Here is a 16,330-nt window from a genome sequence, read left to right on the forward strand (position 1 = left end):
ATTGCATTTAAGTGGAGATGAGTAAAATTACAACAAGGTTCGGCCGTGCCACACAAAAAGGAAGGAAGAAGGGCTACATCTTGAACAAAAAACAAACGGCAAAACTTGATGGCTCCAGAGCTTCTAGTGGCATTCAGCTAGCGCTCTAAGCCCACATGCGTCGGCTTCAATCCGGCGATCAGCTTCCAGTTTGATGGCTTGTAGCAGTTCCGCAATCGATGTCATGGCTTCTCGGAAGCAACGTGCATTCCGTTCCTTCCAAATCTGCCATCAGACCAAAGCAAAAAGCGAGTCGACACCCTTACGCCTTACGTCGTCAGCCATAGTGCATTGGAAAACATCAAAGGCAGAAGAGCAAACTGATCAATAAGTATCAACAGCTGTGTGTAAATATACACAAAATCCCTTGCACAGAGGGAAAAATACAAGAGACAATGGTACATATACTGCAAAAAAAAAGTAGAGCTTCTCTGAACATGATGGCAAGAGGCGTAAGTTTATTTGGACACAGTTGCATTTGCATACCAGATGGTCACTCATCTTCTCCTCGACCGGTCCACCAGATAAACTCAAAAGAGAGAATTCTCGCTAATCTCTTCCCGAAGTAATGAGCTTCCCTGCTCTGAGAGTGGTAGCTGATGCCTAATGACAGTGGGCACCTCTAGATGTTGCAGATGGTGCAGGGTGTGCACTCTGGCTGTGTACAAGAAGCAATTAAGACAAGCTCCGACTGCAAGGACAAATTGAGTCCAGGTGGATTAACAGGTTTATGGGGTGAAAAGTAGACATCAAGACTCACGAGCCTAAGTCAAGAGTTTTCCAATCAATTTCTTACTCGCCAACGTTGTTCCCAGCTGCCTGGAACACGGAATCTGAATCCATTGACATCAGTAGATCTGACTATCTGAGTTGTCGTCGGTTGGCGGATCCATCGGGGAGACAGGGACAAGCTGCGATTTCTTCCGCCATGGAATGGAAACAGCCAAAGAAGCGGCATTCCAAACACAGACAGCAATCGAGGGGTGAGTTGGGTGCTCACCCGTTCTCTTTCAATGATTGAACATGTGCTTGTGGTCCAATTATCGAATTCTCACTAAATACAAAAGTTGTAGCATTGCAAGCCTACTTCTCTGGACCTACCTGATAAATTGTTCCTTCATGTCAAATTGTAATTCATTACACAGATTTTGTTATGCACCTAGATACTGGCTATATTTAGATACATAGCAAAAACATATAGAAAAATCAAAACACTTTACAATTTAAGACGGAGGGAGTACTTTATTTTCTAACAAGAATGCTGGACCCAAATGGAACAACTCTAAAAATTCAGTAGACCAAAAGTTCCAAAAGGTTCTTTGAGGGCCTGATCTCGAAATTTGAGCAGCAAAGGGTTCTTTGAAAGCCTGATCTCAGAATTAGAGCAGTTAAAAACTCTGGACATGTCAAATGAGACCATGTCCATGTTCTCATAACCAAAAAGAGAGAGAGAGGGAGATCCTCTCCACTACATTCTATTTCATTCAATAGATGTCAATCACGCACTAATGCTAACAAAACAAGCCTGAAAAGAACAACATGATGACAAATGATGATGAGTTTGTTACTCAAGAACTTGCATTTAAGATATTTCGTTTGCTATATGCAGCCTGCTAGCTTTGCCGGCTTAACTGACGAATGAGTTAGCAGTTTTGGACAATGTGTTAAATGACAGATGTGGCGCCATCTTGGCAGTTGCCGCGGTATCTTCTTCATCAAAGGTATTTTGCTCCCTCTCTAGAATGCCAGCGTGGAGAAGTAAGGCCCAAAGATGAGTCAAAAATTCCCCTCCATTTGCCAGATGTTCGATGTGAGCTTTTGCATTGGTTGATGGAGCTATGTACAACATCATCTCAGTCCAGAAATCTACTAGTACCTTCCAGTGCATGCCATCTCCTATTTCCTCAAGTTGCCGTCCAAGGAGAAACCCATTGGTCAGAATCCGCTCATCTGACAGTCGCGCGCTACAAGTTCTCATCATTCTGTATAGTTCAGGCAAAGCCATATGTTTTGGAAACATATTTTGGGCATCGCATCTCGCCATCTCAAATATGATCCTGGTGTCCAATTCGTCATCAGGAAGCAACTCTGGGACAAATGCCATCAGATATGCACAATATTTTGATAGTGTAACGGCAATGTTACGGTTGGAAACTGTGGCAACACAATGTTCTTCCCTATCACAGGACCCTGCAACATCACAGTATTCAGTCGCGATATGCCAAATCAGCAGGGTGCTGCTGTGATGCTCCTGCTGGCATGCCCATAGAAGACAATGCTGCGCATTGCGTCGCAATGAGAATGTGCCATTAGATAGGTTGCCATCACTACCTTTGAGAGTCTGAGCAATTGCTAACTTCACATCCCCTGTCAACTGAATATGTTTTGACCTGGGAAGATCAGTTGACCTTGAGGAAATTGTACTGTATCCAAGACACTCACCAAAGAAACGTCCAGATATGGATCCTATGGTGTCATAAATGCCTGATCGACCATGCAAGTCTTGTAGTAATGCGTGCTGCCCAATTTCGTTTTGCCAGTATCCCAATAACCGAGGAAGCTTACTGTAAAACCTATCGAACCCGAACGGAATATCTTTCCCAGAGATAGACCGACGAACAAGCTGTACCTTAGCCCAATCAGATGATAAGTAAAGATAAAGCTGTAGCAACTCTAGTGATAAAAGCAGTAGCATGATTAGTACTGCAGCAATGACCATCCCTGTTGAGTTGTAGCTTTTGCTTTTGCTATGAACGAAGTCCTTAACCACAGCTAGTATTGTGAGAGGATATATAACAGCTTTTGCAGTGCCTAGTAGGATGGTACACTTACCAAGTTCAGTGTTGCCAGAAGCAGCGCTGGTGAAGAAGTGGTCATGTGCAAAGGCTAGCTCTGCCTCAATTACCCTATATGCAGCTTCACAATCCAAAAGCAATCCTTTGAGGACAAGGTCACGTGTTTTCTGAAGCTTTGATTCAGGACAAGAGAGCCCGAAGAACCGACGCCTCATCAGCCGAAACAAGGCGAATGACAGGCATACCTCCTTGAGCTGTTTGCCATTGCTTGTGCCTAACAGACCTTCATCACAAGACCAGATCCTGTCGATTGTAATCTCTGTACGCTGAACAGCTGTAGAGGAATCATCAATCTTGTCACAGACAAGGTATCCGTAGCCTGCCAAGGTAACAGGATCATAGTTGGTGGATTCCATGTGCTCACTCTTCATGTGAACCTGAACATCTCTGCTTTCTTTGTCCAAGGAACTGCTAGCAGTCATACTTGCATAAATTTTTCCCCCATTCATTGAGATCATCAACGCAAGTAAGAAATAAACTACAATGGCATAGACAAGGGATGTAATAGACCTGAAATCCGTCAGCTTTGACACATTGTCAATCTTCCACATGGCGATGAGGCTGAGCACACACAGAAGCTGCTGAACAGAGCGCCTCGTATTCTGCTTGTTGTCATCGATGCTGTAGGCTGTCATGGAGTTTGTCCCAGCCAGGGCCATGACAAAGGGGAAAGCACACGCCCGAAGCAACTCGCTTGTAGCTATAGAAGGCGATGACCGAGCAAGACCCAGAGTGTAGATCAGCAGAGGGGGGTTGATGGTGTACGCCAGCCAGAGGAAGTGCCTGATGTACGTGTTGCTGGAGCGGCGCCTCCACCAGCCAAAGATGACCTGGACTGTGTGTAGCAGAACTGATAGCACGAAGAACACCTCCACCTGGGCGATGATGCCTCTTTCTGTGTGCAGCCAAGAGGCTGAATCTTCAGCGGCCTTTGCTGCGCTCACTTTGGATTCACTTATGTTCAACATAGTCGATGCAATCGTCATCTGCTTGCAGGGCTAATTAACCTTGAAGCAAGCATGTGGACGGACAGGTTCTGCTTCAGTTCTGTTGGGCCATGTGTGCATCAAACATATCAATAGCAGCAGTTAATAAAGAATTATGAGATTTCAGTCAGCAGTTAATAAAGAATTGTGAGATTTCAGTTATGATGACGCCTACATACAGAGTAAAAACACACAAACATATAAATCTACTCCCTCTGTAAGGCCCAGTCAGACAAGGTTTTCCAGATTACAACTTGATCATTCACTTATTCTATATTATATATTTTTATGATTGTAAATTATAAAATTATGATCATTAGATAGTAGAATTGATTATAAATCAAACCATATTAACTGTGCATTACAATTTGCGTGTGTGTTTATAGACAGCACCGTGGAGAATCTATATATGCAAGGAATCACGAATCAGGGCCAGTTTGGTTCCCCTTGCTAAATTTTAGCCAACTAAATTTTAGTCACTTTAGTAAGTTCCAAACACACTGAGTAAAAAAGAGCTAAAATAGTTTAGTCCCATTAGTCATCTAACAGTAGCTAAAATAATTTTAGCTAGCTAAAGTTTAGCAAGGGGACCAAACAGGGCCTCAGTAATGACTTATGTCAACCAACTTAGTACTAAAAAGACAACCTTATATAATAACCAAATCAAGCAGGCATAGTAATGACAGAGTGTTGATAGTGCAAAATTAAGCATACCGTGAACAGATCTTCTTGAGAGAATGATGATGGTGTGGTGTGGCATCAGTAGAACAGGATTGCTGATTTATAGCTGGCAGTCTGACGGCTGGCGCCTCCACCACTGAACCTCGGATCAGATTGGACAGTTTGCAAGTGAGGCGGATCCATTCCATCCTAAGCAGCAGCTTGAGTAACACCGTCCGAGTGGGCGGATCCATCGAGTCGATTCCCCGGCCACCGTCACCAGGACTTGGGAGTGTGTAGGTCTCTGCGCACCCGGAACAGCCAATAGTCACTCGGATAGGGAGCAAAGCTGCAATTTTTCCCCCACGTCGCAGCCAAAGAACCGCGCGTCAGGCAGCGCGTCAGACCATGAGCTCATGAGGGACGAGCACGAGGACGGGGGTTTCTTGTAGGGCCTTCGTGCTGAGTGCTCCCCGGAGAGGATGCCGAGGAGGAGGAGGGCGACAGGAGCAGAGCGTGGCGGCGAAGGTTGTGCGGGCGCCGGCCGGACGAACCACCGGCGGCACCGCGGCGGCGCCCATCCGAGCTCCAGCGGTCCGGAAGCTAAAACTGAGTCACCAATCTGGGCCAGACCAGACCGGGCCGTCAAAAGGCCGGCCTATGTTATACAGGCACAGTGAATACTTTCGCGGCACGTTTAACTTTCGACGCCAATATCTTTGCAAACCAAGTTTAACTTTCAACGCCAGTATTCTATTTTACTGCCGACGGAATCCACCTCCTCATCGAGAACTTCTGAGGCCTTGTTTAGTTCAGCCAAAAACTAAAAATTTTTTAGAATTTCCGGTTACTTCGAATCTTGCGATACATGTATGGAGCATTAAATATATATGAAAATAAAAACTAATTATACAGTTAAATCGCGAGACGGATCTTTTAAGTCTGGTTACTCTATGATTGGACAATGTTTATCAAATAAAAATGAAAGTGCTACAATGTCAAAATCCAAAAACTATTTGGATGCTACTCTCTCCGTTCAGATAGATGGATGCTTTTGAATGAAATTTGGTGGAGAATCTATCCCCCCGTTTATGTTCAAAAAAAACTTTTTGGATCAAATAAGACCTTAGACGACCGCTGCCCATGGCCGAGGTCTTCGGACTCGAGGCTAGGGCCGTCCCTAGGACAGCTAAGACTGCAGTATGAAAGCTCACTACTTTCACCTATGACTTTCAGCCAAACGAAAGATTCTTTCGTACATGTGTCCTGCTGGCAGTGAGCATCCCTAGTAGAAACTAAATACAGTACCATTTAAATCATTTTCACAGGAAACTACTTATAACATCTGACAATGTATACGTCAGTTCTATAAATAGTCTTGCTCCCCTGATTTTTTTTTTCTCAAGATGCAAGCGGCGCAGGCCTCCCGCTAGGGGCGGTCTTAGAGTCCGGCCGTTCGGACCGAATATGTCGTCCGACAACTCCCGCCCAATATTTTCCGTCTGGGGTATTGCGCGTATAGGCTGTATAGAAGCTAGCACTCTGAATCTGGGCTATTGGTCACTGTAACCCGCGTCAGTAGCAAGACAGGCGTGGCTGCGGACAGATGACAGGCTGTCCCATCAGCTACTCACCCACATGCAAATGACTTTTTAACGAATTAAAAAAAGTCATAACTCTTAAACCAAACATCCAAATTAAATTTCAATCACACCATCAAATTTCTTACAATAAATCCTTTAAAACGACATCTCACATGAATATATTCAGATAAAATTTTATTAATAAACAATTATCTATTAAAAATATAACATTGTCTTTTATTGAGCAGATGAAATGTTCTAAGTTTAGAGAACAATGTTCCATCTTAAGAGGAAACATGTTCTGGATTTAGAAGGATAATATTCTAGTTTTAGGTTTGTGATATTGGTATTATAATATACGTAAAAATAAATAAAAGTACATAACACAAATAAAAGAAATAAAATTTATAGCAATGCATAAGGAAAACAAATAAATACATGTAATTGAAAAAAACTTTAAAAGAACATCACGTGGATACTTTTCAAACATCCTAAAATATAATATAGAACAACACATATATATTAAGCGAACATTACTAAATACATTATAGAACATCACATGTATACTAAGTGATACTAAGTGAATATCACAAAAATATCATAGAACATCACGTATATACCAAGAGAACATTACTAAATACAATATAGAACATCACTAAATACATTATAGAATATCGCATATATATATTACGTGAACATCACTGAATATATCGTAGAACATTACATGTATACTAAGAGAACATCACGAAAAACATCATAGAACATCACGTGTATACTATATGAACAACACACATTATAGAACATTATATGAATACTATATAAATATAACATAACACAATATAGAACATTAAACGTACGTGAATATCACATATATAGAAAAAAATTTAAAAGTAAAAATAAATTATTAAAGCAATTAATTAGAATAAAACAACTAATAAACATACACATAAAAAATTAACTGTTAACAAATGATAAATATGTAGAACATGAGTAACTTAAACAAGGACATAAAAAAATACAAATAATAATGTAAAATCACATGAAAAAAGAAATAGAAATAAAAATAAATTGGAGAAAATAAAAAATATTAAGAAAGGAAAGGGAAGTAAAAATGGAGAAAAGAAATAAAAGAAACATTAAAAGTATAAAACCTGAAAAATAACAAAAATCAAATAGAACATCACTAAATATATTATAGAACATCACAAATACATTACATGAACATCACTCAATACATCATAGAACACCACATATATACTAAGTGAACATCGCTGAATACACCATAGAACATTACTGGATACATTATAGAACATCGTATATATATTACCTAAACATCACTAAATATACCACAAAAATATTACATGTATACTGAATGAACGTCACTAAATTCAAAATCAAAAGAAAAAATAAAAAATAGAACATCAGTGAACATCAAAGAAAATAACAAGAATAAGAAAAAAGATAAAATATACAAAACAAAGAATAATATAAAACAAAAAGGAAAATAAAAATAAAGCACAAAAAAGATAGAAAAAGAACCAAATGGAATATAAAATGAAAAAAATAAAGAAAAAGGAAAAAAAATTAAAAAAAAGAAACAAAGAAAGATTAAAAAATAAAACATGAATAAAAGAAAACATAATTAAAAATATAAAAGGAAAAACAAAATCAAAATCAAAATAATAAAAATAAGAAAAAAATATAAAGATACAAAACAGGGAATAATATAAAACAAAAAAGGAAAATAAAAATAAAGCAAAAAAAAGATAGAAAAAAAACCAAACAGAATATAAAATAAAAAAATAAAAAAAGAAAAGAAAAAGAAAATATAGCAAGTAGCAAGAAAAAGATAAAGATAAAAGAAACAAAAAAAAGAAAAGAAAACTAACAGCAACGATGGCGAGGGAAAAAGAAAAGAAACATAAAAAGAAAGAAGAAAAGAAAAGGAAAGAAAAAATGAAAAAGAAAGAAATAAAAAGAAAACGTATCTGGCAACAACCCGTCACGCACTCACGCATGCGCAGGAATCATGCGCGGGAGTCATCGGACGACGGCTCCGGTCCGAACGTTCGGACCGGAAGATTGGCGTCCCGCTAGCCCTGCATAGCCCGTCCCGCAAATCAGACCCGCTGGACAACCATGAGCGCCCTGTGACACGCTAGCTAGCATATGCGGGCAGCTTGCAAAACACCGCAAAATCCTCTTTTGGACGAACCGCGCAGCCATGAGCGATTCTAAACTGCCGCCAAGAGGAAGGCGTTGGCTGACACAACGGTGCCCCCGTGCGGCCAACGGCGGCGAGGATGGAGGCAAGCATGAACATGCTCATGGACAATCCGAACAGCACCTCGTGTGCTCGTCGGTGAGCCCCAAGTCGTCACGCACAAACAGCTCAGTGTCGCTCATCAACGCAAGATCTGTTGGTGGATAAGAAAGAGAAGATGCACGGCCGCTCGGATGCCATTGTCACGACTGACGAATGTTGAAGCACATACGAGCTAGTGTGAGAGTAGCAGCAGCAACGAGTGTGGAGATGACGTCTGCATGCCTCGCCTTGATGTTTCTATAGGGTCTGCAAGTGGACAGGCTTTGCTTGCTTTAGCTTAGGCTATCTCCGACAGCCATGACATAAATAGAACACTCATTCCATGTTTGGGTCACACACAGTACAGAACTCGCGTACCCAAATCTCTGGTTTTTCCAACAGCCAACCCAAAAAGGAGAGCTCCCACCTCGCCTCTCTATCCTCGCCGAGCCAGTAAGTGCCCCCGTCGAGGGCCGAGCGCCCATGTTCGCAGGCCCGGACCCACCAGCGTCGTGGTCTCGCCCCTCATCGTCGTTGAGGCACCGCAGTCCCAGACCAGCAGTAGCTCGCGGCCACCGACGAAGATGGTGGCAGTCCCAAACCAACAACAGTAACTCATGAGCACTGCCATGTCCTTCGCTGACGAGCTCTTCCACAACGACCAGATTGGCCGCGTTTGCCTCACCGACGTGCCTCGTTCTCTGCCTCGCCTTGGTCCCCCGCTCCTCGTTGCGCCGGCGTCTGCCCACAGCAGATCCGCCTATAAGCACTGGCAACTCCTCACCGCGGGCTCGCCAAGCTGAGCTAGCCGTGCCCCATCAGGGGCAACACCTCACTGCGGACCCACCAGTACAGGTGTCAGTGATTTACGCCGTCCCTCTCGACGACACTTTTTTGACTTCTGGATCGGCAGCTACGCAAAATGCATCCTCTCTTTGGGTCCTTTGTTGAAGCCTATTTTTGGAGACGCAAAACATAGTGAACAATTTTTTTTTGGGTTTGGGTCACACTTTTGGAGACAGTCTTACTGATGCATGCGGGTTGCACTAAGCTTTGCAGGCTTCACCGCCAAGCCTGCAGAAACATGCGGACTTATGTTTTAATAAGTGGACGCCTACTGAGACTACTATGTAGGGTTGTGTCCAGAGCGGTGGCATGTTGGCCATCTGCAGAGCAGTCCGCTTGCATCATGACTAATTGCACAGTTTGACTGTAAATCACGAGATGAATCTTTTGAGCCTAGTTAGTCTATGATTAGACAATATTTGTCAAATAAAAACGAAAATGCTACAGTACCGAAATCCGAAATTTTTTCGAACTAAACCAGGCCTAAGCAAGGCCCCGTTTGGGGAGGGCTCCCAGCAGATTCGGCTCCTCACGACGTTACGTTACGTGAATGAAGAGCAACGCATAATAAATATAATAAAGCAGCTGGGACAGGGAAAAGCAAAAGCGACAGCCCCAAAGAGGCAAAGGCGACGTACGTTGTGCATCGTCTAGCTCGAAATGAAGAAGCTACGCGTAGTTGCGCATTGTCTCTCATCTCATGCATCATCTTGCATTGCTCTGTTCACAGTCACACAGTGATACTCCTATATATATGTATAGTAAGAAGACTGAGGTCTTTTAATTAGTAGCAATACATTTGGATCGGAGCTAGCTAGCGCGCGTACGTGAATCCGGAGCTGGAGAGAGTTAAATTGTGTGTGTCGTAGGACTTGTCAAAGCTAGCTAGGAGCACCAGGAAGAGGCCGGAAAGGAAGGCTCGCTAGCTCTCGAGGATCATATATACTATCTGCTATACCAACTCCGCGACCAACCTGAACCATGGTACGCAACTTTCACGTAATAAACTAGCTAATAATTTATATTACTAGTAGCTAGCACTCGCGACTACTTAATTTTTCTGTCAAAAGACAAAGGCAAAGGCATGTATGCTTTTATTTGGTATATTATTTCCCTGCTCTAGCTTCCCGTGAATTATGCAGAAGCACTGCTGTGTCAGATTTTCAGCATGGTTTTCAAGACTCGCAAAACAAAAGATGCCCATTAGCATTAGGTGTTATATTGTTTGTTAATATAGGATTTACGGATGATCTCTATTATACTGCTGCTAACAGTATATTTATACTTTGGATTGGTTCATGAGGAAAAACTTACCAACCTTGTATTATAATTGTGATTTGTGTAGACTATTCATTTAGAATTTTTTCTTCAAAATCTGTTAGTTTCTCAAACGTTTAATTTCCATAGCTTTTATTTAAATTTTGCCATTGATAATTAGTGTTTTATATGGAATTGAATCTGCAATTTGTTATTTGTTTTCCAATTTTTATATGGAATCTGCAATATGTGCTAATCGAAGTCATACATGATGCAACTGCCGGTTAGTTCCAAGTTGCAACACAAAGTTAGCAGAGGCCAAGTTTGCTTACACATGAACTAGTGAAGTCTGGTCATGGTTTATTAACAGGCTTACAATGTGCATGCATTTTTTTCAAGGGTAATTATCGCCCCATGGGGAGCATCGAGGAGCAACTGAGAGGAAATGAAATGTCAACAACCTTGTTGCATTATCAGCTGAGGGATCTATGGAGGAGTCCTAGGGGAACAGTGCTCCGTATCGAGGCATTAGCACTGGTGGCCATCATCCTCTCCTTCTTCCTTGCTGCCTTTGGCTCCTGCCGCCGCTGGTCTAATAATTGGATCGTCCAAAAGGCTTTCTTGGCTGCACAAGCGATGTCTCTATCCCTTGGGACTTACAGTATTGGTCTAATGCAGTCTTCACCGGTAAAGAGTGAGATGTATCCCATATGGGCTGTGTCCTTGTTCAGTCTCTTTGGTTGCGTCGACCCAAGCACCACCTACATGGGCCTTGACTACACAGGTTCACTCTCGAAGATGATATTTCAGCTTTGCCTCTACTGTGGATATATTCTGGTGATGGGTGCCTTAACTATCTCAGGTGTTGTTGGTAACTCAGCCATCGGCATGCTGACTGCCATCACCTTCATCAAGGGCATCCATAGGTCGCTGGCTCTAGTCCTGCCAAGTAGAACACGGAACCATATAAAGGAGCTTGTTTCTATAGAACCACGTGCATTAGCAGGTAATGGTGAGGGACTTGAAGTCCATTTACCCTATCACTACGCTGAGGGAACATGCTTATGGAATATTAGAACTAGCATGGCTGACATACATTCAAGCTGCAATGAAATGCGGCTGGTAGGTGAAATGTTGCTGGAGATCAATGATGCTAATGGCAGGACAATAGAAGATGTGTGCCTTGGCTACTCTCTGTCTCATCTGTTGCAACGGCGTTTCCTTGGGTTTACCACCAGTATGGAAATGGATAGGAAAAGGGAGGAATTCATGAGGTTGCTGCAGGAGCAGGATGGTCATCATCAGGTCATTGACTATAACCGGAGCCTGAAGGCGATTGAGGTTGAATTGGCTTTTCTATACGAGGTCTTTTTCACCGGCAATGAGTTCTTTCACTACTATGAAGCAAAAAGCTCTAGCTTGTGGGCATTCGCTTCATTCATTGGGATATGTTCTGTTGGGGTTGCTACTGTCATTCCTGGGGCACTGACTAGCCACTACCGTATTAGCTCTACTACTGGTCCTGGTCCTGGTGCTGGCTCTATTGTTGTTGACACCACAACCTGTGACCTGGTAATCACTCTTGTCATATTGGTTTCCCTGGCTCTGCTCCAGTTAGTGCAGTTGATACGGTGCTGGACGTCGAATTGGGCGAAAGTTGCCTTTGCCTGCGAGTACACCACAAAACGAAGGATACGAATCCTCAGGTTCCTTGACCCTGGTACAAGGGAAATCTCCCGTGGGTGGTGGGTGAGATTAAAACTGTTTGTAGTTACCAGGATGAACTGGTTTGACAAGTACCTCTGGCAAAACAAGGTCGGGCAGTATTCAGTAATTGACGAAGCCAGCACCAGCAGCAGGAGAGAAACTTCCTTCATCAACATACTAGTCTGTGTATGCTGCTTACCCTGTGTTGCAGCGATGAAAGTTGGGCTGTGCTGCGTGTGTGTTGATCGCATATGTGTTTGCCTGTCTCGGATGTTTGGACTGCAGTACATCGGGCAGGTGATCAAGGAATTATTGGTCAGCCACAACAACACAGGATCTGCCATTAGGTTGGACGACCATGTGAAGGCATCTGTCGCCGACTTCCTGAGCCAGATCAAACTATCAAAGGCAGAAGGATAGGGGTGGAGTGGTCATCCTTGTTTGTTAAGAATGGACTAGAGGACTTGCTACAACACCTTCCCTATTCCACTGCTCGACTAACTCTCCATGGCCGTCTGAAAGGTGATGCCTACGCGTTCATGCACCGTGTCATGATATGGCACATTGCAACATGCTACTGCGAAGACGTAGGCAAAATGCCCGAAGGAGTAGGAGGACGACGACGAGGATTTGTAGAAGCAATGATCAGCAGGGAGATAGAGATGGACCGGAGCGTGGCCATGGCTCTGTCCAAGTATATTGCCTACTTGGTGGTGTCTGCGCCAGAGTTGCTGCCTGGGCCAGCTGCGGAAACAAAGCACGCGTTTGATGAAGCTGAGAAGCTGACAAGGGAAGCTATGGCAGGGGATCCCAGCGTATACAGTGGAATGGTGACACAAGGGAGGAGAAGCAGTCGTCTGTGCGATCCAAATCCAGACAATGTCTTTGAGATGGGCATGTATTTGGGGGGCAGACTTCTCAATCTGCCTCCTGGTGGTGGTGATGATCACTGGAAGGTAATGGCGATTGTATGGGTGCAGACGTTGCTGTATGCAGCGCCGTCTGGTGATGTGCAGATGCACATGCAGCATCTGTCGCAGGGTGGCGAACTCATCACCCATATCTGGGCACTGCTCTACCACATTGGCATCGATCGGTGGGAAGTTGCAGACATCGGGACGACGGAAGTACAGGTCCAAGAAGATGATGTGAGAGCCAGATTAGAAATCGAAGAGATGAATTAATTAATTAATTAATTAATTGGTGCTCCACTGGGCTGCATGCCTTTCTTCTTATCTATCAATTGTATTATTATTAGTTGTTCGTTCTATTCCTTTCATTTGTAGCAAGACCCACAGATGTATTCTATTTTACTGTATTTATTTATCCAAACTATGTCAACGCCAGTGTCTGCATTTGCTCTTTCACAGTAATCCGTTGCAACACATACCAAGTCAAAATAACGCATATGCAGATTATTGTCCCTTTCCTTGGCGCTGCTCCACTGGACAGCAGTGATGATTCCGCATCTGTAATGTAAGGATACCTTGAGTACATTGAAGGGACTGGACGGAGCTAGCTGTGCCTCCTTCACTTGGAGAATCATCAGAAATTGTTTGGCTCCATCCATCTGTACAACAGATTTTGCAATCATCACTCCCTGAATTTTAATGGAAATAACCTGCAATGCTACGGGGTGGGGGGGAAAACCAGCAACCATACTGCAATTTGGATAGGTACTCTCTTAATGAAAAACGGGTGAATAGTCCGATCGCGAAATTTTTTTTTGGATAGATACATTTGGACTGCACCTCTGCCAGATGTCTTTTGGTCAAGGCTTTGGTCAAATACTGTCAAGCATAGATCGAAACCCAGATCGAAATAGACACTCCAAGACGACAAAGGGTCCAAAATTTCGGCAAAATTTGCGAATTTCGGTGGTGGCCGAAAGAAAAATCCGAAATTTCATTATATACTAATACATGTGCTATATAACTTTAGACTCATATTTTCTATTATTTATATTGTATATTTTTCTATTCAATAGATGTGTAATCATAAATCATACTGATACTTATTTAGATCTATTTTTTAAAAAAAAAACATACTCTATGTGCTAGTCTCTAAAAAAAAATTCGACGAAATTTCAGTCGAATTTCGCGAAATTCAATAATTTCGGTGGTTGCCGAAATTTTTGCGATAACAAAATTAAAAACCTTGATGACAACAATCCAACTCAACACAGAAACTCTGCAGGGAAATCGAAGCCGATTCAGCACCGCACCTCGAGTGTGATGTGAGGCGAGGCGAGGCGACACACTGTACATGTATTCACCTTGTTCGACTCAACCCAGCGCGGTGAGGGAGAAAGCCGGCGTACCGCGGACAGACGGACTCCACCGAGGCGGGCGGAGGGCTACTCGCCGGTGGCAGCGCGGCGAGGAGGCGAGCAGGGACGCTAGCTCGGCCTCCGCCGCTTGGTTCTCTGCGGCACCAATGGATCGGACTTGCTCTGACCGCAGCCATGTCCGCGCTCGCCGATAAAGATGGAGACGGTGCTTACCGCGGATCTGAAAGTGAAATTGGGCCCGTTCTCAAGGCAGGCTTCTTTGTCATGGGCTCATGGGCTTGTTTTTTTTTTCCCCTTTTTGATGGAAGGAATGGGCGGGAATAGAAAAAAAAAATCCTAAACGCACGTGAAAGAAAATGTTTGTTGCATGGACCATCGTGCATTTGGACTGTGTTCGTTTGGTATGAACTGCGATTAGCTTGCGCGAGGATTGCAAAGAGGGGATGGAAACAGGTAGTTTCTCCTCTTAGTTTTATACCCTCTCTCCTCAATAACAATTAGAGGGATAGAAACTATCATCAATATTTTATTGGGACTGTACTAATATACAGTACATTGAAAACTGTGTAAAGCTAAATGTGACGAGTATTTTTGACCAAAGGGAGATAGCAATGGCGGGTGAAATAGAGCTTGGATGTTATCATTCAACGGATTTTTTTTTAATGGGAGCGTATGCTATGCAAATCGGCTAGCTATGCAAACTACGCAAACTCTAATCAAGTTCACAGGATTCTAATCTGATGGCTTTAGATAAAGGTGGGTCAATTTAGCACTTAAATCCTCCCCCTAATCCAAACCTAATCATTTTTTCGCAAAACAAACCCAGCAGCCGCCATTCCCTTTGTCTTGGGATGTCCTCCTCCATGGCCACCGTGCCCGCCGCCTACCGCTCCCGGATGGCCGCCGTGCCCCGACGCAGCTGCTAGAGGAGGAGCCCGGGGCAGGCAGCTCGTGCCGACCGACCCGCGCTCGATGGTGCTAGATCTTAATGTCGAGTCACTGACGGCCGGCTCGGCCTCCTCAAGCTCTAGCAGCGTCTTCCGGTTCGACCTGCTCAGATGGACACCCGACGTGGAGGGTTGCTCACCCTCGCCGCCCGTCATGACGACGCACCAGCTCTTCCCCTTGCCGTCGTACCCGGACGTTGTTGCAGCTCCCACCACCGCCTCGAACGGGTCACCGCCGACGCCGCAGGCGGCAGGGGCATGAGCGCGACGCGCAGCGGATCTCGTGGCGCTGGGACAGGGACAGGGGGCGGTGGTTATGCCTGCGCCTTCGTCGCCGCCCGCGGCTGTGTCTCCAGCCGCCGGGAAGAAGAGCCGACGGGGCCTAGGTCGCGGAGCTCGCAGTACAGGGGCGTCACCTTCTACAGGAGGACCGGCCGCTAGGAGTCACACATCTAGTGAGCACTCTCGAGTCTCGGCGACTGCTCTCAGCCAATCACTACCTCTCAGCCGCTTAATCCATTTTGTCCTCATTGGCGCTTGCTGCTTGCACTTAGTAACCACTCGGGACATGAGGGGTTGTTGGGATTGGTGGGAGGATTGAAGTGCTAAATTGATCCACCTTCATCTAAAGTCATCAGATTAGAATCCTGTGGACTTGATTGGAGTTTGCGTAGTTTGCATAACTAGTCAGTTTGCATAGCATACACTCCCTTTTTTAATTGATCAGGATCATTCACCAGATTTGTCAAAGTCTGTACAAAGATGAAGGACCCCATGTCTTCTTTGAAAACGATGTCCCTCAACCCTTTGGCTAGCTCTAAATTCTAAGTATTTTTCTTATATTATTAAGGGCTA

The 16,330-nt window shown here is 43.9% G+C and overlaps 1 protein-coding gene across 1 annotated transcript; it reads right to left on the reverse strand.

Annotated features, from left to right (window-relative positions):
• On the reverse strand, positions 1,054-5,160 carry LOC8054533. Its single transcript, XM_002461293.2, has 2 exons — positions 4,595-5,160; positions 1,054-3,941 (listed from the first exon to the last, which is right to left on the reverse strand). Exon 2 carries the CDS (start codon positions 3,878-3,880, stop codon positions 1,667-1,669), a length of 2,214 nt encoding a protein of 737 aa, XP_002461338.1. The 5' UTR covers positions 3,881-3,941; positions 4,595-5,160; the 3' UTR covers positions 1,054-1,666.

This window comes from Sorghum bicolor, chromosome 2 (assembly GCF_000003195.3).
Source record: "Sorghum bicolor cultivar BTx623 chromosome 2, Sorghum_bicolor_NCBIv3, whole genome shotgun sequence".
Lineage (NCBI taxonomy): Eukaryota > Viridiplantae > Streptophyta > Magnoliopsida > Poales > Poaceae > Sorghum > Sorghum bicolor.

What these genes read in the sequence shown, in the direction of transcription:
- LOC8054533 (XM_002461293.2), bottom strand. Translation starts at nt 3,880, where the DNA reads ATGACGATTGCATCGACTATGTTGAACATAAGTGAATCCAAAGTGAGC.